General features: G+C 35.8%; 1 protein-coding gene across 1 annotated transcript in view; it reads left to right on the forward strand.

The window, feature by feature from the left end:
• LOC144971613 (WD repeat-containing protein WRAP73-like) overlaps nt 1-18,634 on the forward strand; it is a 67,730-nt gene extending 49,096 nt beyond the window's left edge. The window contains 6 exon segments of the mRNA XM_078912686.1: nt 6,336-6,413; nt 8,420-8,513; nt 10,344-10,476; nt 10,776-10,849; nt 13,521-13,628; nt 14,212-18,634. Coding sequence (XP_078768812.1) covers nt 6,336-6,413; nt 8,420-8,513; nt 10,344-10,476; nt 10,776-10,849; nt 13,521-13,628; nt 14,212-14,516 — 792 coding nt within the window. The 3' untranslated portion in view covers nt 14,517-18,634.
• Nucleotides 18,635-21,025: the final 2,391 nt, after the last annotated feature.

Raw genomic sequence — 21,025 nt, forward strand, 5'->3', positions numbered from 1 at the left:
CCCAGTTTAATTAGACCTCCCCTCCCCTCCCTCCCCCTCTAGTCTAGCCAGGCGAAACCGGCGGTCAGCCAAGGAGCGTGTTGCTAACACGCGCTAACAAATCACTAGGCAAGTGTGGTGTGTGCCACGCGAACGGCGAGTTGTCCCTTCTAGTCGTAGCTCCTCTTTCTAGGGTATAACGGACCAACACACAAAACTGTGTGTATCCATGAACGTTTATAGTCAGGTTAATACAGTTCAGTGAGTATTACTCATAAACGCGGATGGCAAAAAACAATAACAAAGACATGAATGACGTCATCTTCGAACTATCTATAAATAGATTGCGCTTGGCCAAGGAGTTCACAACATTGCCATCCGGAAGTATAAGTGACCAACACACAAACTCTGTGTAACCATGAACTTTTATAGTCTTGTTAATACAGTTTAGTGAGAACAACTCACAAACGCGGATGGCAAAAACAATAACAAAGGCCTGAGTGACGTCATCTGCATACTATCTATATAATATTTTAGTGAGATCTAATCACTCATCCCGAGTCCACTATCAAACAGATGAGTGAAGTCGTGTATTTTTGACAGGGAGTGGACAGAGTGAGTAGAGTTCTTGGTATGTATTGATGCTATGCGTTTAGGTAAATAATTCACAACATCCGCCCGCTTAGTTAAACATATCGACACACAAAAATGCATGTAAGATATAATGAGAATGAGAACGTATTGCACTAACAGACTGTCTAAAGATAATTACAATGAGTTGAGGGACGTCAACTTCGTCCCTTCTATATATTTAAATCAGTGTTAAATTTCAAGGCATCAAAACATGTTGTGCTCTAAACTTTGAAGGGTGTATGTGTGTATTGTGAAGTTTGTTCAAAATCTGCGTATTGTACACGCTTCCTCGCTTCCTGTTTAAAATGATGTTGTAAATATTAGGGATCGAAAAAAGAGTGGGTTAAAAGCAAGAAGCTTCTTGGTTAAAAGTTAAAATTGTATATGGCCATTGTCAAATCGAACTAAATCCCAAAATTCTCGTATTTCCAGGACGAGAAGATAAAAATGTTAACGGGCTGGCTAATGGTTTTTCCTGTCGTCGACACATACACACACACACACACACACACACACATACACACATCTATTGATATAGATAAATAGTTAAAAGGTACTGAATGCGTGATCTTATGTGAGAGCATATGTGACCCATCGTCTCAAAACTGTGTTATGTCTGAACGAGCCATATGCTTAAAAGCCGAATTTAATGTTAAACTGGTCAAAAATATAAATTGTTGGCATTCGCACCCTAAAATATGGTTTCCATTATCCTCAATAAATCGTATAAACTCAACACAAGTCTGATATTTCCGGCTATAAATTCAATTTTCAACATCTTTACCAACCCGACTTAATACCGTTTTGAGGCGAAGGGTCACATATTAGCAGTCTATTTGCGTCTCTCACTCGTGAAAGAACGTAGAAACGGTATCTACTTTCGCTAGGACATTATGTTCGGTCATTTGACGTTGGAAATCGCTATCCAGCGCCCTATACTATTGTGAAATGCAGTGCGTGCAGAATTTATTACACAATACAGTAATATAATAAGTAAGATGAATGTCTTTTAGTAATGGTCTTTATTTCTCCTCAAATATTCAACAAACGTTCAGCAAACCAACGTGATATTTTGTCGCTCGTAGTCGTCTTTATGATATGGACTGTAGACTGTCGATAAACTATCGTCTTTTTTGGTTTGCTGTCAAACATGTGTTTTTATAGGATTCAATAGTCGTACCGTCACTTCCTTCCTAATGACGTATGGTAACTTAGTAACACTGGCTCTAAACTATTGGAACAATGGCGGACGCCGTATGAAATATTTCTCCGGCGAGCTTAAAAGCGTATCCAGAGGGAAAAAACCCCATCAATTTGATCATGTTTTGACTTTTACACATTCTGATCACAAGGCATATGAAAAGGGAATGAAAAGTTCTCGCCAGCATGAAGAATAAAAAGTAAAGATTTTCTTTGTTTAGAACCAAGATGGCCGCCGTTGCCGGGCGCGTGACATCAGACTACTGAATCCAAGTAAGAATTGACTCCGTAGTAGTGAGTTTAATTCTGCTCTAGGCATGTTGGTAATTTATAAAAGTATCGTTAGTGGCTTCTTTCTTTGACACATTATCCAGTTTGCTACTACAGATTATATTAGTATGCAAATTTTGCCTGATCAGCGCATATTATGCGAAATTTATCTAGAAAAAAAAGGGGGGCGGGGGGGGGGGGGGGGGGGGGGGGAGAATTATATTTTGAGTGAAAAATATCAATATCGGCTATGGAGTTGTTTATGGTTTTCATATTTTAAACACTAAAGGTAGAAGAATCAGGATATCAGTTCTTGAGCTAGTGAAAATGACATTCATACCCTCCGGAAACCTGCCAACACGATCCAGCCATGATCCAATGACATTTTGGGGGGAACTTATTTTCTGCATCGTACTTCTTGAAATAAATAATTGGAATGGTCGGGAAATCGGGAAAAGATCGGGAATTTGATAATGTTCGTCCGGGGTCGGAGAAAGGGTCAGGAATTCACTCATATGGATACATGGGTCTGGAGATCGTCGGGAATTTGTTCTGGTTTATTTCAACACCACCGCCACTATTACTACCAACACCATAACTTTACCATCATCGTCATCATCATCTTCTTCATCCTCATCATCCTCATCCTCATCATCATCATCATCATCATCATCATCATCATCATCATCATCATCATCATCATCATCATCATCACAAGCACTACTACACCACATTATCATGACTACCACCACACCCATCATTATCATTACCACCATTGCTGCAACCACCACTGCGTCGTCGTCTTCGTTGTCGTCATCATCATCATCATCACCCACACTATTGCAACCACAATAACATCAACAACATCATCACTTCTGCCACTACTGAAACCACTACCACGTCGCCATCATGTTCGTCACCATCACTACCACCATTACTACAACCACCACAACATCATTGTCAACCACCACCACCACATCATCATCATCATCATCGTCACTACCACCACTACTGTAACCACCATAATATATCGTGTGTTGCGCCTGACAGGCAGCTGTGTCGTTTGCTCTGTTTCATTTGACATCTTTAATTGAAAGGAATTTACATTCAATTGGAATTTTTACATGTTCATATTTTAAAAATATTTTTAAATTTTGTGTTTTTTTTTCTGTGGATTTTAATCAGTGACTATTTACAACGTTCTTATATTTATGCCAACTCTTTTAAACAAGAAGAAATGTTCATCGCCATTTTCCACTCCGACCATTTGTTGTTTTGATGCGTCGACAACGAGTGTTGTGTCAGTTACAAAAACATTTCACACAAAACAACACTTATTTATGTCTTTAGCATTTAGATGCCATTTAAAGTTACTGCAAAAAGTGTTAAATCGCCACTGTTACACTGAGGCTTCAGCTTATAAAAGTTTCAAAGAATTTTTATTGAAAATCATCATGTGTAAATTTTTCGTCTTCTCGGAGTTGTGTCAGTTACGCTACATGTTCATCATTAAGAGAGTTGTGTCAGTTACGCTACATGTTCATCATTAAGAGAGTTGTGTCAGTTACGCTACATGTTCATCATTAAGAGAGTTGTGTCAGTTACGCTACATGTTCATCATTAAGAGAGTTGTGTCAGTTATGCTACATGTTCATCATTAAGAGAGTTGTGTCAGTTACGCTACATGTTCATCATTAAGAGAGTTGTGTCAGTTACGCTACATGTTCATCATTAAGAGAGTTGTGTCAGTTACGCTACATGTTCATCATTAAGAGAGTTGTGTCAGTTACGCTACATGTTCATCATTAAGAGAGTTGTGTCAGTTACGCTACATGTTCATCATTAAGAAGACAACTGGCCACATGGGAATAAAACATTCGTGTCCAACAGATGATCAAATCCTCATTGATCTGTCGTCTTCTTTAAATGAATTTTCTGTCATGAAAATTGTGTTTTTGAGATAAGAATGATTGCCCTGAGTGTTGCATGAGTTACGTGGAATTGCCCTAGTTTTAATTTTTGACCTTTCACTGTTTTCTTCATTCATTTCCGACTTAATTGATAGATTTACCATTCGTTTCCACAGAGAGGATTGTTTTCCAATTTGATTCATTCCTTCTGACTTAATTGATAGATTTACCATTCGTTTCCACAGAGAGGATTGTTTTCCAATTTGATTCATTCCTTCCGACTTAATTGATAGATTTACCATTCGTTTCCACAGAGAGGATTGTTTTCCAATTTGATTCATTCCTTCTGACTTAATTGATAGATTTACCATTCGTTTCCACAGAGAGGATTGTTTTCCAATTTGATTCATTCCTTCCGACTTAATTGATAGATTTACCATTCGTTTCCACAGAGAGGATTGTTTTCCAATTTGATTCATTCCTTCTGACTTAATTGATAGATTTACCATTCGTTTCCACAGAGAGGATTGTTTTCCAATTTGATTCATTCCTTCCGACTTAATTGATAGATTTACCATTCGTTTCCACAGAGGGGATTGTTTTCCAATTTGATTCATTCCTTCTGACTTAATTGATAGATTTACCATTCGTTTCCACGGAGAGGATTGTTTTCCAATTTGATTCATTCCTTCTGACTTAATTGATAGATTTACCATTCGTTTCCACAGAGAGGATTGTTTTCCAATTTGATTCATTCCTTCCGACTTAATTGATAGATTTACCATTCGTTTCCACAGAGAGGATTGTTTTCCAATTTGATTCATTCCTTCTGACTTAATTGATAGATTTACCATTCGTTTCCACAGAGAGGATTGTTTTCCAATTTGATTCATTCCTTCTGACTTAATTGATAGATTTACCATTCGTTTCCACAGAGAGGATTGTTTTCCATTTGATTCATTCCTTCCGACTTAATTGATAGATTTACCATTCGTTTCCACAGAGGGGATTGTTTTCCAATTTGATTCATTCCTTCTGACTTAATTGATAGATTTACCATTCGTTTCCACGGAGAGGATTGTTTTCCAATTTGATTCATTCCTTCTGACTTAATTGATAGATTTACCATTCGTTTCCACAGAGAGGATTGTTTTCCAATTTGATTCATTCCTTCCGACTTAATTGATAGATTTACCATTCGTTTCCACAGAGAGGATTGTTTTCCAATTTGATTCATTCCTTCTGACTTAATTGATAGATTTACCATTCGTTTCCACAGAGAGGATTGTTTTCCAATTTGATTCATTCCTTCTGACTTAATTATAGATTTACCATTCGTTTCCACAGAGAGGATTGTTTTCCAATTTGATTCATTCCTTCTGACTTAATTGATAGATTTACCATTCGTTTCCACAGAGAGGATTGTTTTCCAATTTGATTCATTCCTTCCGACTTAATTGATAGATTTACCATTCGTTTCCACAGAGAGGATTGTTTTCCAATTTGATTCATTCCTTCTGACTTAATTGATAGATTTACCATTCGTTTCCACAGAGAGGATTGTTTTCCAATTTGATTCATTCCTTCTGACTTAATTGATAGATTTACCATTCGTTTCCACAGAGAGGATTGTTTTCCAATTTGATTCATTCCTTCTGACTTAATTGATAGATTTACCATTCGTTTCCACAGAGAGGATTGTTTTCCAATTTGATTCATTCCTTCTGACTTAATTGATAGATTTACCATTCGTTTCCAGGGAGAGGATTGTTTTCCAATTTGATTCATTCCTTCTGACTTAATTGATAGATTTACCATTCGTTTCCACAGAGAGGATTGTTTTCCAATTTGATTCATTCCTTCTGACTTAATTGATAGATTTACCATTCGTTTCCACAGAGAGGATTGTTTTCCAATTTGATTCATTCCTTCTGACTTAATTGATAGATTTACCATTCGTTTCCACGGAGAAGATTGTTGTCCAATTTGATTCATTCCAGCAGAATTATTTAGATAATTATTATTGTTTTAATCATGAGCGTTTATCCATTGCAATATTAATATTCTACACAAAATGTACCTAAAGGCCTTGACATGGAATCCCACCTCACAACCAACGACTGTTTTATTTAATTGCGGTAGTGGATCCTATTATTCTTTTTTGACGAATTTTAACAAATTTTGGATCATTTAAGTAAAAAGTAACAATTTGGAATTTTTTGTTGTTGCCCAAAATAGATTTTTTAAATTGCGTTTTTTTTTCAATGTACAACTATTTATTTTCATTTCCAAAATTATCAACCTTCATTATAATTGACATCTTTCATTTTCTATTATTTTAAGGTTCGAATCCTGAATCACATCACATGGAAGACAGTGGTGACACTCAACCACCCTCAACAAATTGACAATAGCGGTGCTGTAAGTATTACCTTATTTTTATCATAACTCTCTCTTTCTCTCTCTCTCTCTCTCTCTCTCTCTCTCTCTCTCTCTCTCTCTCTCTCTCTCTCTCTTCTCTCTCTTCTCTCTCTTCTTCTCTCTCTCTTCTCTATCTCTCTCTCTCTCTCTCTCTCTCTCTCTCTCTCTCTCTCTCTCTCGCTCTCTCTCTCTCTCTCTCTATCTCTCTCTCCCCCACCCTCTTCAAATGATTGGGTGCTTGGGTTTGTTAAATCTGGCAGTAAGGTCCTATCCAACGGGTTACAAGTGGGTGGGGTTCCTGGCCTCCCATAGTGGGCAGGGAGGTACATACTGTGTCTTTTAACCCCTTATATCTGTTTTCCAACATGCTTTCTGTCTTTGTCTTGGAATGAGATTACTTGGTTTTGTCCTGGCCCTGGCCGGATACCCTTGCTGGGAGGGAATTGTATAGTTAGTTTTGGGAGATGATATTTTTTGTCTTGCAAATCATGTCTCTGTCATGCACCGTATTATTTTGGTTTTACATATATAATATATATATTTACATTATTTGTAAAATTTGAGTGTGTTCCTCTTAGTGGGGATTTGTGCTTATGTCAGGATGAGACATTTAGGTGATCTAAGGGTGTGTCCAATCCACCTCCATCGTCTTCTTCCTATTTCCTCTCCCACTGGTTTCTGCTGTGTTCTTTTCCATACTTCTTCATTCTTAATTCTATCCATCCATTTTGTTCTGAGTAGCTTACGCATGCATCTGTTTACGAAAATCTGTATCCTCTTTATACATGCCTGTGATGCACTCCAAGTAGGACAGACTTCACGTTTAAGTTGAAAAGTCTTAGCTTTAGTTGGAGGGAGAAATCTTTAGTTCTCCAAACTCTGTTCAAAGATGTGAATGCAGCCTGTGCCTTTCCTATCTGTGCTTTCACCTCTGCTTCGTGCTTCCATCCTTGTCAAATCCCGAGATAGCAGAAAGTGTCAATATCTTCAAGTTCCTGATCTTTTACTTTGATCTGCTCCCTTTGATGCGTACCTATCCTTAAGACCTTTGACTTTGCAGGATGAATTCTTAGACCAATCGATTCTGAGAGGCTGTTTATAATTGTAAGAAATCCATTGAGAATTAAAGAATATCTATGAGTTTTTTAAAGATTGAGCTTTTACAAGGACATGACCCCTGAGCTGAGTTGGCCTCATGTGAAAAACCTCTCTCCATTTATAATTTAAGCTTTATACAGCGCAGTATCCACGAAACATACTGAAAGCGCTTTACAAAGGATAACTGACCAACAACACGTAACATGTATACGCGATAGGCGATATTACAAGTTTTCCGACAGAGACAACGCTGTTAACAGCATGATACTCATTTTACACCCGAGTACTGTGAGAGAATGTGAGTAAAGAGCCTTTTCCAAGGACTCAACTATGCACCAAGGGAGGCTCGAACCCAGGACCTTCTGATCCAAAATCGAGTGTCATACCAAAAGACCACATCGCCGCATAGATGGAACTTTTAAAAGGACATGATCCCTGAGTTGAGGTGACCTCATGTGAAAAACCTCTCTCCATTATTGGTGTGTCAGTGGCTCATGGCTACACTTTTAAATCTTTTAACACGATCAAGCAATATTGAGCACAATCAATCAATTGACTGAGTGGGTTGCCCTTGATTGGAAAACTCTGGCCCTGACTTTGTATCCTTGTATAAAAGTTTAAAGGTGTATTATGATATTATACACGTCATTTGACTGTATTCAGATATGAATGGGGGTGGCTGTTTATAGGGACAGTGATGGACATTGTAAAGGTATTGTTTTGTTGCTTTATTTAAAGTCACTTAACCGATGAATTTTATGTATATCGTGGAAAAAGCTTGTGTCATATGGCCAGCTGGGAGGCATCTATGGAAATGCACGACGTTTAGATTTAATAGATTGATTTTTAAAATTAAATATTTAATGGTATGATTCCCCCCCCCCCCCCCCTTACCTACACACTTACAGGTGATATACAAGGAATCCGAGACTCGAGCTCCTGCTGTACCTGCTGGCCTTGGATCAGCTCCCACTGTTTCACTTTTCACCCCACAAAGCAAATGTAATGGTTATTTAGCTGCCACCTACACGTATTTAATGTAAATTAAGGGTGAGGGGGAGAGGGGGGGGGGGGGGAAGAATATGGTTAAATTAAATATTTTCCTCAAGAGTATGTTTATTTTTCTTCCAGATTTAAAAGATAACTGTAAAAATATTGCCAATTTTCTGAGAAATGTAGTATGTGCTAACCAAATTTAATATCAATTCAGAGCTTAATGAGATATACTTGATCAATAAGGTGAATCTCATGATATATACTTGATACAATAAGGTAACCCCTGATATTACTATCAAAAGGTAGAAATCTCCTTGATATATACTTGATACAAAAGGTAAGATCTCCATTGATATATCTGAACAATAAGTAGAATCTCATGTTAAATGATACAATAAAGGTAGAAATCTCTGAAAACTGATACAATAAGTAGAAATCTCCATTGATATACTTGATCATAAGGAGAAATCCTCCATTGGTAATTGTACAAAGTAAACCTCATTGTATACTGATCAAAGTGAAACTCATTGATTCTTGACAATAAGGTAGAATCCTCCATTGTTACTGTAATAGGTAAATCCTCTGAAACTTTATACAATAAGTAGAAATCTCATGTATACTTGTCAAAAGGTAAATCCTCCATTGAAATACTTGATACAAATAGGTAGAATCCTCCTTGATATACTGTACAAATAGGTAGAATCCTCCTTGATAATACTGATCAAAGGTAAATCCATTGATATATACTTATACAAAAAGGAATCTCCATGAATTACTTGATACAAATAGGTAGAATCCTCATGTATTACTGATACAAATAGTAGAATCTCATGGAAATACCGATGCGCATGTGTCTAGTGTATGACACTCGTTTTCGGATCGAAGTCTGTTCGACTCACGCTGTCGATAGTTGAGTCCTTGGAAGGCCTTTACTCAATTCTCTCACCGCACTTAGGTGTAATGTCCGTAACGTGGTGTCTTGTCCGAAAAATGTTAATATTGCCTGACAGGCGGCATGTCCCGTCCTACATTTAAATGTTGCTGTTGACCAGGGACCCCTCGTAAAGCGCTTTGAGCACATTTAGTGGATATTACGCTATATAAAGCTCAATTTTAGTAAATATTTTTTTTAGAAATTTAAGAAAGTAAAATGTGCCGATTTTTTGTTCATTCCATTTGTTTATTGCATGTGACAGGTTGTGTCATTGTGCGTTTTGTCTGAATGTTCGCACGTATTTTAAAAAAATAAAATGTGTTTGGATGTCAATATGTCGTGTTGAAAATAAGTTATAGTTATAGATCTATGCCGTTAAATAACACCAAACCGATTCATGAGAATGAGAAAACTGATAAGCATATATACAAAACGAGGACAACAAATACAGATATTTCATGTATTGGCATTTATTGTTATTTGATGGTTATTAGCAATTTGACCCCTCTCCCCTCTTTGTTGGTTCGTGTATGTGTATCAGGTAGAGAGAGAGAGAGAGAGAGAGAGAGAGAGAGAGAGAGAGAGAGAGAGAGAGAGAGAGAGAGAGAGAGAGAGAGAGAGAGAGAGGGGGGGGGGGAGGGATATATATAGATATATGCTTCATTGCAATATTTTCTAGAGTATTCTGTGATATTGATGTAATGGTATAAGATATTACCACGTGAATGTGTTTCACACAAGGACAGCTATACTGAATCTCTAAAGCCCTCATCGGTTTCACATTATAATGAATTATGTATACTTAGGTTTAAAGGAGAAAAAACATTTATTCTTTTTTTTGTTTGTTTGTTTTGTTTTATTGTGAATTCAATTCCTCCATTTCCAACCAATTTGATGACCAGACGAAGTCCATCCGTGCCCTTGTTCCATTCCTGTCACCAAACCAGCCCAAAATAAAGCCAACCCTAAGATTGGAGTCAGCACTGCTGCTTTCAGCCACGATAATAAATACATGTTTACCAAAAACGGTGAGTGGTGATATTAAACACTAGGCATGCTTTCATGTTCGTGTGGTTTGTGCGAATTTGCAAGTCATTAACCAAAGAGATGGAGGATAAGAAAAGAAATCCATTCTGTTACACGAGAGTAAAGGCTTATATAGTACAAAGTGGTCTAAGATTAGGTGGCTCGAAAATAACTGAAATGGCTGGCTAAAAGTATATTTATAAAATAAGCTTTTTAATAACATAACTTTAATAAATTTGATTCAATCATTATCAGGTAACACTTCTTGAGTATTTGGAAGTATAATCAGTGTTTTGTGCAATCTTCAGCAAATGCCATCTCCTTGTGTATGGAATGAGAGTTTAGCTTTTTGCTGTCCTTCTTCAAGCCAACCCTATTAAATGTAGGTTATTATTATTATTTATTATATTATCATATTAGTTTATTATATTATTATTATTATATTATTATTATTTTTTTTATTATTATTATTATTATTATTATTATTATTATTATTATTATTATTATTATTATTATTATTTATTATTATTATTATTAATTATTATTATTATTATTATTATTATTATTATTATTATTATTTATTTATTATTATTATTATTATTATTATTATTATTATTTATTATTATTATTATTATTATTATTATTATTATTATTATTATTATTATTATTTTATTGTTATTATTATTATTATTATTTTGTTGTTGTTGTTGTTGTTGTTGTTGTTGTTATTATTAATATTATTATTATTGTTATTACGAGGGTTTTTCCAGAATTAAGGTAAGTAACGCCATAACTCATGAACCGCTTGTTGTCTGTAAAATCTGTAAAATGGAAATTAAAGATCTATTCATTGAGCACCAGTGCTGAAAGTTTGAGTACAATTGATGAACTGACCTTTTTTTCCGATACTGCTGAATACCGAAATCTATCCAATCCACCGGAATCGACCGAAATCCACTGTAGTGGTGAATGAACCCGGGACTGTGCAAGGTGGACACCATTGGGGAGTGAACCAGAAGCTATGGTAGAAGGGCACCAGTGGGGATTGAACCAGAGACTAAAGTTTACATCGCTACACAACAACCCAGCACACAAACACATACACTGCAGGCAAGCACTCAAAACAGACACCGCCATTAGGTTATAGAGTAGAACAGGACATTGCAGACATGAACATCAGTCTAGATAGGATCCATTCAGACATTCAGGCAAAGACACCACCATGGTCTACACATAAACCAAATATAAACGTGGTTGTAACAAAACTTGAAAATTCACACACCCACAGATGTACAGACACTTATAGCAATATAACACACATACACGGCCTAGACACACATCTTCACGGGTGGTTCAAAGAGCGCAGATGCAGTAGTGGGTGCCTATCACTCATCAGATCACTTCGCCTGGACGAAAATGTTTTGATCTTTACAGCAGAATCAAGAGCAACCCTTAATGCTCTCCTCTTGGCTGAGAGATTGAATAAAAACAAATTCTTAATCTTGTATGACTTGTCGTCTATACTCAAACGGCTTTCAAATTTTTACTGCACTGATCCAAAATCACAAGTATCCTGGAAGGTGCAAATAAATTGTACAGGGGAAGAATAATAATAATAATAATAATAATAATAATAATAATAATAATAATAATAATAATAATAATAATAATAATAATAATAATAATAATAATAATAATAATAATCTTCTTCTTTCAGCTTATCCTGCAGTTTGCAGGGTTGTCATAATGAATGCCACATCTCCATGCATCTCGGTTCAGCGCATCATCTTCCTCCAGGCCCAATTCTTTCATATTATCCTTTATCTTATCAAACCGTCTAGTCTTTGGGCGTCCCTTTTTCCTCTTTCCCTCTAATTGTAAGTCCAATACTTTCCTTGCCACGTACTCCCTCTCTCGTCTATTTACATGTCCGAACCATTTCAATATATCTTCTCTCATTTTTATTGATACAATCTTCACTTCAGTCAACCTTCGAATATGTTCATTTCTCACTTTAACTTTTCTTGTCCAGCCAAGTGACCATCTCAACTTCCTCATTTCTGCCACCTCAACTTCTTTATCTTGTTTATTTGTTGTAGATGCTGTCTCTAGTCCATATAACATTGCTGGTCTTACAACTGTTGTATATATTTTCCCCTTCAGCTTTGCGGAGATTCGTTTGTCTCACATAACTCCAGTTACCTTCCTCCAATTATTCCAGCCTGTCTGTATCCTTTTCATAACCTCCATCTCATTGCCCCCATCTCCTTGTACAGTTGTTCCTGAGTATTTGAATTGGTTTTTATTATTATTATTATCATTATATTATTATTATTATTATTATTATTATTATTATTATTATTATTATTATTATTATTATTATTATTATTATTATTATTATTATTATTATTATTATTATTATTATTATTATTATTATTATTATTATTATTATTATTATTATTATTATTATTATTATTATTATTATTATTATTATTATTATTATTATTATTATTATTATTATTATTATTATTATTATTATTATTATTATTATTATTATTATTATTATTATTATTATTATTATTATTATTATTATTATTATTATTATTATTATCATTATCATTATCATTATCATTATCATTATCATTATCATTATCATTATCATTATTATTATTATTATTATTATTATTATTATTATTATTATTATTATTATTATTATTATTATTAATGATACATTTTGGAGGGGGAGGGGATGTCGATAGCTTAGTTGATAGATCACCCGCTTCACATGCAAAGGGACCAAGATTGATCCTGGATCCAGTCGGGATTATTTTCTGACCCCCATGTCCACAACAGTGATTGGGTAGCTGGGTGTTTTTAATCAGGTGGAAAGTACCTTTAGATGAAACGGGGATAAACTCTGGCTCCGTGGGTCCACTGTCTATGAAGGACGGCGAATACGAATATAATTTTCATTTTAATGGTAAAAAGTGCTCGTTCTTGTCCCAATGTAATTGCTTCATGAAAATATAATATCTTGTCTATTTATGTTTCAGGTGCCAAGTGGGATCCTTGCAGACCTCGTCTTGTCCTATGCACAGCTTCTAACAAAATGTACATGTGGTCTCCAGATGGGTCTCTCTCTGTAGAAGTTCCAGTTGAAGGTTAGTTGGAATTCAATCTGAAATTAGTCAAAGTTTGTTATTTTCATTGTTTTTATGAACTCGTTCCAACTTGACTGAAGTTGATACAATACTATATAGAAATTTGGAATTTAATCAGTGGAAAAATAGTATCTTTTAAGCTACTAATTTGCCTCCGGCCTTACCTCCCTTCATGTGGATTCAAATATTGCTACACAAAGTCACATTTTCAAGGTTTTCAGGTCCGAAAACGTCAATACTTAGAAATTTAAAAATTATAGAAATTATCTCGATTTTATCAGGTTCTATGAATTAAATAATGTCAAATGGCCCAAAAGAATTGAGAAACCTGACTCCTAAAGAAGAGCTGGAATATTTACTCAAAGAGATGAAAATAAATGTGGACAAGGTTGATACTTTATCCACACTTTTTCATCCCTATTTTTTTTTTTTGGGGGGGGGGGGGGGGGGGGGGTATTTTTGGGTAGCATGTGAAATTGCAAGTCTGGTTCAACAGCTTGTCCCAAGAAACATGGGTGGCACTCTAAAATATGATTTTGTCATAAACTGTACCATGAATGGTTTTTCCTTCTATTCTGTCCAGGCTCATTCCTCATACACAGTCTGGCCTGGCATCCAGAAGGAGATTCCATTCTACTCATCGGTAAAGAGCATATGTGTGTCTGCTTCCTGACAGTGGCATGTGATGCAAACTCAATTGCCGCCCACAACACAAGTGCCATCAATGTGGCAGACAGTTGTGGCAATCGTAGCAACATCAACAAGGGTGAACCGCAAGGTGGTGGAAGCAGCAACATCAACGACACAAACAGCAACATCAACTTCAGTAGTAATAAGATAGATGATAAGGAAAATGTAGCAAAGGAAAATAAATCTAGTATTTCATGAAAATAATTTAATTCTTAGGATATTTTTAAAATTTGATATTTAGAATCACTTTGCATTGTAATTCATAACAATAATATCAAGAAATGAAGTGAGTAGGAAAGTGCCAGAAGACAATAGAGAATAAAAAAATTTTCGCAGCAACAATGAGGGCTCAAACCAGCGACCTTACTGGTACAACAACTCCGCCTGGCTGGGAGAGTGTGACTCTACCGTATGAGCTATCCACCACTCCAAAAAAAAAAGTGTTTTCAAACCCTATGCCTACCTTGAGCTGCTCTCGTCGACTTCTTGAGGTCACAGGTTCAACACACACAAACCCTGTGAAGTTAGTTGGCCAGCATTTAAGCTTAATAGCCAATAATCTCAACACAAACATGTAACATAGAAAGAGACATTGGGTATGCTCCGTTATTTGGGCTATTAAACAATCTATTTATAAAACTCGTGGAAATTGATTGGTCATTCATTAATGAAAAATAAAATTGTAGTCTGTTTCTAGAAATCCAGCTTATCAACAAGCGAACAGCAATTTGAGTAGTATAGTCTGTCACGGATATATCCGTGTTCATGGCTAGTGTGCAGTAGCGGAAATCATAGATAAATCCGTGATCAGGGCTGGTTGAGTTAATAATACTGCAAAACCAGTTTGGTCATGGGGTGAATGATAAAAATTCTTTGATATTATAATCATTCCTTTCATTGTGCACCATTGCCAACCTGTTAAAGTATAATAAAGTAGTTTTAGTATGCTGTTATCAATGCGTGTGAATATGGATGGGAGAGGGCAAGATGAAATAAGATTAAATTAATTTATTCATTTATTTGTCTCTTCCATGTGGTGCTCTTTCATTTTCTGGAAAGGGCCATTTGGTTTTTCCATGGTCATGCCTCTGCTCTCGGAAAAGAGGGAAACATGTCACTATTTGGTTTTTCCATGGTCATGCCTCGGCTCTCGGAAAAGAGGGAAACATGTCACTATTTGGTTTTTCCATGGTCATGCCTCGGCTCTCGGAAAAGAGGGAAACATGTCACTATTTGGTTTTTCCATGGTCATGCCTCGGCTCTCGGAAAAGAGGGAAACATGTCACCATTTGGTTTTTCCATGGTCAACCTCAGCTCTCGGAAAAGAGGGAAACATGTCACCATTTGGTTTTTCCATGGTCAAGCCTCGGCTCTCGGAAAAGAGGGAAACTTGTTAAAAACAGGTTTTTTTTTTGTAAATCATCTTCTTATCGTACAATGGATGCTGGGGCTAAAGCACAAAATTTAACTGGCCATCAATTTCTTCTTATTTCTCAAAATATCAAAAGAAAAAAAATAATAATCTGCAGTTTTGTTTGCTGTTGAAATGATCGTAAATAGCATAAAATATACTTCTATTGACTTACATATTTTTAAAATATTTATCAGAGGTTGTTGCATGTTTCTTATCTTGCATTGCTTATTTGGGTCCATATTTTGTACATTTTGAATATGCTAGAATAAAAATGGAAAATACAAGGGAAAAACAAATACAAATACAAAAAACAAAGAAAGTACGTTGAAACTATCACTGTAACCATTGAGTGTTCTCTCAAATAGGGTATCTTTGTTTTTATAGGTTTGGAATTGAAGCCTTTTGAGTATTCTCAGTTATGTTGCCGTTATTTTCTTTTCTTAACAAGGACGAGAGAAGCAAACTCCATTGATAGTTTCAAATCATTTTTAAAACACGACTTTTTTCATGTAAATTTTGTGTATTTATATGCAACATGCATTGAGCATTACGCAACGATGAAAATGTGTGATATAGATACCAGTATTATTATTATTATTATTATTATTATTATTATTATTATTATTATTATTATTATTATTATTATTATCATTATTATTATTATTATTATTATTATTATTATTATTATTATTATTATTATTATTATTATTATTATTATTATTATTATTATTATTATTATTACAGGCCTGTAAATCTTCCAACTATTGTGTTGTGTATATTAATTAATCCATATCTTTGTCCTGTTGGTCTATTTTCGCGAGTTCAAAAAGTTCCGACAATTTTTTCACCAACCATTTACAGGCCTGTATTATTATTATTATTATTATTATTATTATTATTATTATTATTATTATTATTATTATTATTATTATTATTATTATTATTATTATTATTATTATTATTATTATTATTATTTATATTATTAATGGAAGTAACTTCTACAAAACAAAATACACTTAAATTGATACAAATTTAATGTTGCAAAGATTCTCCTTGCAGCAAAGTTACTCCATTAGATTAGATAGCATTGCCTGCATTTGACTGCTGAATGGGACTTTTAGGTCATCTCAAATTGGTCACATTGGTGGATTGTGTTTAAACAAGTCCCTTTATCCAAATTGGGCGCTTGTTAATGCATATCTACATTCTTTTGCGAATTACACTCCTTCTTTTTTACTGATGTTGAAATGACCTTCAAGTGTCACTCGAGTCATACAACCCCTAAATTCAAACGAAAGTAATTACTTTGTATTTTTAAAATATTAAATGCATTCAAATTTCTGTCAGTTATTGCCAGCAGTTGTATCTACACGTTAGATGAACGAGGTGGTGTGCCATTGTTGTTTGAGATGTGTTGTAATATCTCAAATTCTATAGTATATAACCTTACTTACTCATGTGGTACAAAGTAAAGTTACTGGCTGGGGTTTCTGACCTCCCAGAGTGGGCAGGGAGGTGCTTGCCGTGTCTTCTATCCCCCTATATCTGTTTTCCAACTTGCTTTCTGTCTTTGTCTCAGAATGAGATTACTTGGTTTTGTCCTGGCCCCGGCCAGATACCTTAGCTGGGAGGGAAACAGTCAAATGTATAGTTAGTTTTGGGAGATGATATTTTTTGTCGTGTAAATCATCTCTGTGATATGCACTGTATAACTGAGTGGGGATCCTGACCTCCCATAGTGTGCAGAGAGGTACATACTGTGTCTCTATCCCCTTATATCTGTTTTCCAACATGCTTTCTATCTTTGTCTTTGAATGAGATTACTTGGTTTTGTCCTGGCCCTGGCCGGAGTCCTGGCTGGGAGGGAAACAGTCAAATGCATAGTTATTGTTTTGGGAGATGATACTTTTTTCCCTTTTAAATCATCTCTCTGTTATGTATTATTATGTTTGTTATTTTTAATGTATAATGTCAGCACTTGAGTGTATTCTTCTTTGTTGGATTTTGTGCTTGTGTCCCGATGGGACTTTTAGGTGATCTCAAACTAAGTACATTGGTGATATGCTCTTGGAATCTACATCTGATCCCTATTTGTTCCCAGTTCCTCTTTGTCTTACTTTTTCTTGGGTGCTTTAATTGTAATTCTAGAACTTTTTACCATCCCATTTTCGTCCTTTTTTCTGGCGCTGATATAACCTGAATGTGTAGCAAGCGCCAAAAACCCTTAAAAACAAACAAAAACAAAGCACTGTCAAATGTTTTATTTACATATTATTGATGACTTGTAAACATTTCAGTGTATTTGGCGGGGACCTGTGCTTGTGTCTGGATGAGACTTTTATGTGATCTCAAAATAAGTACTTTGATAGTGTGCACTTGGAATCTACACCTGTTTTCTATTTGAACCAATTCCCCTTTGTCGTACCTTTTCTTGGGTGCTTTAATTGTAATTCTAGAACTTTTTACTATCCCATTTTCTTCCTTTTTACTGGCGCTGATATGACCTTAATGTGTCGCAGGTGCCGTAAAACCCTTAAAAACAAAGTAATCTTTCCATTATGGCCAGAGATATAGCATGTGTTGTATAAGATATATATTGTATATATTGTATGGTGTTGTATAATCTGATGTCCCCTAAAAAACTACAACTTTTGCATCATGTCGGCCTGAAGACATTTACGTCAAGAATCGATCAATTCAAAGGACCCCCAGCCCCCACCTTGTCAAAAAGTCTCAAGCATTCTTTGAAATTTTTGTTTTGAGACTTTTTTAAAAAATCGATTAAAAGTAAAAGTTTTCTGTCCAAAATTTTTTAAAATATTTTTTTTGGTCATTTTACAGCAGTATTGCATGTTAGTCCTGGTATGATTTTATGATTGAAATAAAGTTAGTTATTTTGTCAGTTTTGGGGTATTTCTTGAACTTTTTTCATTGTTTAAATTTCAATAAAATTAAAAATTTTACATTCGGGATGTAAATCTTTACCGGACTATGGTATTTGAGCACCAGAGGAGAATGAACCTAAGACTATAGGAGGTGGACAGCAATAGGGAAAGAACCTGGGACCCAGTGGCTGGGTGGGGTTCCTGACCTCCCATAATGGGCAGGAGGGGGGGGGGGGGTACATATTGTATCTTCTATCCCCTTATATCTGTTTTCCAACATGCTTTCAGTCTTTGTCTTAGAATGAGATTACTTGGCTGGGTGGGGATCCTGACCTCCCATAGCGGGCTGGGAGGTACACACTGTGTCTTCTATCCCCTTATATCTGTTTTCCAACATGCTTTCTGTCTTTGTCTTGGTATGAGATTACTTAGTTTTTTTCCTGGCCCTGGTCGGAGTCCTGGCTGGGAGGGAAACAGTCAAATGCATAGTTATTGTTTTGGGAGATGATATTTTTTTCCTTGTAAATCATCTCTCTGTTATGCATTGTATTATGTTTAGTTTACAGATTATATTATATGATTGGTAAACATTTGAGTGTATTCCTCTTAGTTGGGACCTGTGCTTGTGTCTGGATGAGACTTTTAGATGATCTCAAACTAAGTACATTGGTGATATGTTTGTTATTTTTAATGTATAATGTCAGCACTTGAGTGTATTCTTCTTTGTTGGATTTTGTGCTTGTGTCCCGATGGGACTTTTAGGTGATCTCAAACTAAGTACATTGGTGATATGCTCTTGGAATCTACATCTGATCCCTATTTGTTCCCAGTTCCCTTATGTCTTACTTTTCTTGGGTGCTTTAATTGTAATTCTATAACTTTTTACTATCCCATTTTCTTCCTTTTTACTGGCGCTGATATAACCTAAATGTGTTGCAAGCGCCGTAAAACCCTTAAAAACAAACAAACAAACAGATAACTTGGTTTTGTCCTGGCCCTGCCGGAGTCCTAGCTGGGAGGTACACATTCAAATGCATAGTTAATGTTTTGGGAGATGATATTTTTTTCCTTGTAAATCATCTCTGTTATGTATTATTATTATATTTGTTCTTTTGAATTTATAATGTAAGCATTTGAGTGTATTCCTCTTAGTAGTGACCTGGTCTCGTGCCTAGATGAGACTTTTAGGTGATCTCAAACTAAGTACATTGATTGTATCCTCTTGGAATCTACACCAATTTCCCCATTTAGGTTATATCAGCACCAGTAAAAAGGAAGAAAATGGGAAAGTAAAAAGTTCTAGAATTACAATTAAAGCACCCGAGAAAAGGGAAGACAAAGGGGAATGGTGTTGCAAGCGCCGTAAAACCCTTAAAACCTGAAAACTTAAATCACCACCACATTATCATCACCGTCGACAACACTACTGCAACTCCTGGGTGGAGTTCCCGATCGCCCATAGTGGGCAGGGAGGTACTGGCTGTGTCTTCTATTCCCCTGTATTATTTGTTTTCCAATTGCTTTCTGTCTTTGTCTTGGAATTGTAATGATATATTTCAATCGCCTCAACTTTCCCAGGATTGTAAATACATCAACACACATAAACTCAATACAGACTATCGCAGTGACAATGCAACGGTTATCGCAGCGTAACAATGTGCTAATCGTTATAGCCCTGGGGGGGGGGGGGGGGGGGCATGTGTGATCTCAATTGCAATTAGACTTTCAATTCTCACCTATATGTCAACATGTGGGAGATTGTCACTCGTAGCGGGATGGAACCAACCGAATTAGAAATTCACCAGCGTACGGACGCTATAGTTCGACACCCAGACTATTGGTCTACAGACACAACCAATAATTAATCAGGCCTACGCACATCCTGCTGGCTGGGGTTCCTGACCTCCCATCGTGGGCAGGGAGGTCCATTCTGCATCTTCTATCCCCTTATATCGGTTTTCCAACATGCTTTCTGTCTTTGTCTTGGAATGAGATGACTTGGTTTTGTCCCTGGGTGGGGTTCCTGACCTCCCATCGTGGGCAGGGAGGTACATTCTGCGTCTTCTATCCCCTTATATCGGTTTTCCAACATGCTTTCTGTCTTTGTCTTGTAATGAAATTACTTGGTTTTGTCCTAGCCCTGGTCGGAGTCCTAGTGAGGAGGGAAACAGTCAAATGCATAGTTATTGTTTTGGGAGATGATATTTTTTCCTTGTAAATCATCTCCCTGTTATGTATTATTATGTGTTGTTATAAATGTATAATGTAAGCATTTGAGTGTATTCCTCATTGTTAGATTTTGTGCTTGTGTCCGGATGAGACTTATAGGTGATCTCAAACTAAGTGCATTGGGGGTATGCTTTTGGAATCTACATCTGATCCCTATTTGTTCCCAATTCCCCTATGTC

The sequence above is a fragment of the Berghia stephanieae genome, chromosome 4 (assembly GCF_034508935.2).
Source record: "Berghia stephanieae isolate SIO BIC M18660-M18661 chromosome 4, UCSD_Bste_1.3, whole genome shotgun sequence".
Classification (NCBI taxonomy): Eukaryota; Metazoa; Mollusca; class Gastropoda; order Nudibranchia; family Aeolidiidae; genus Berghia; species Berghia stephanieae.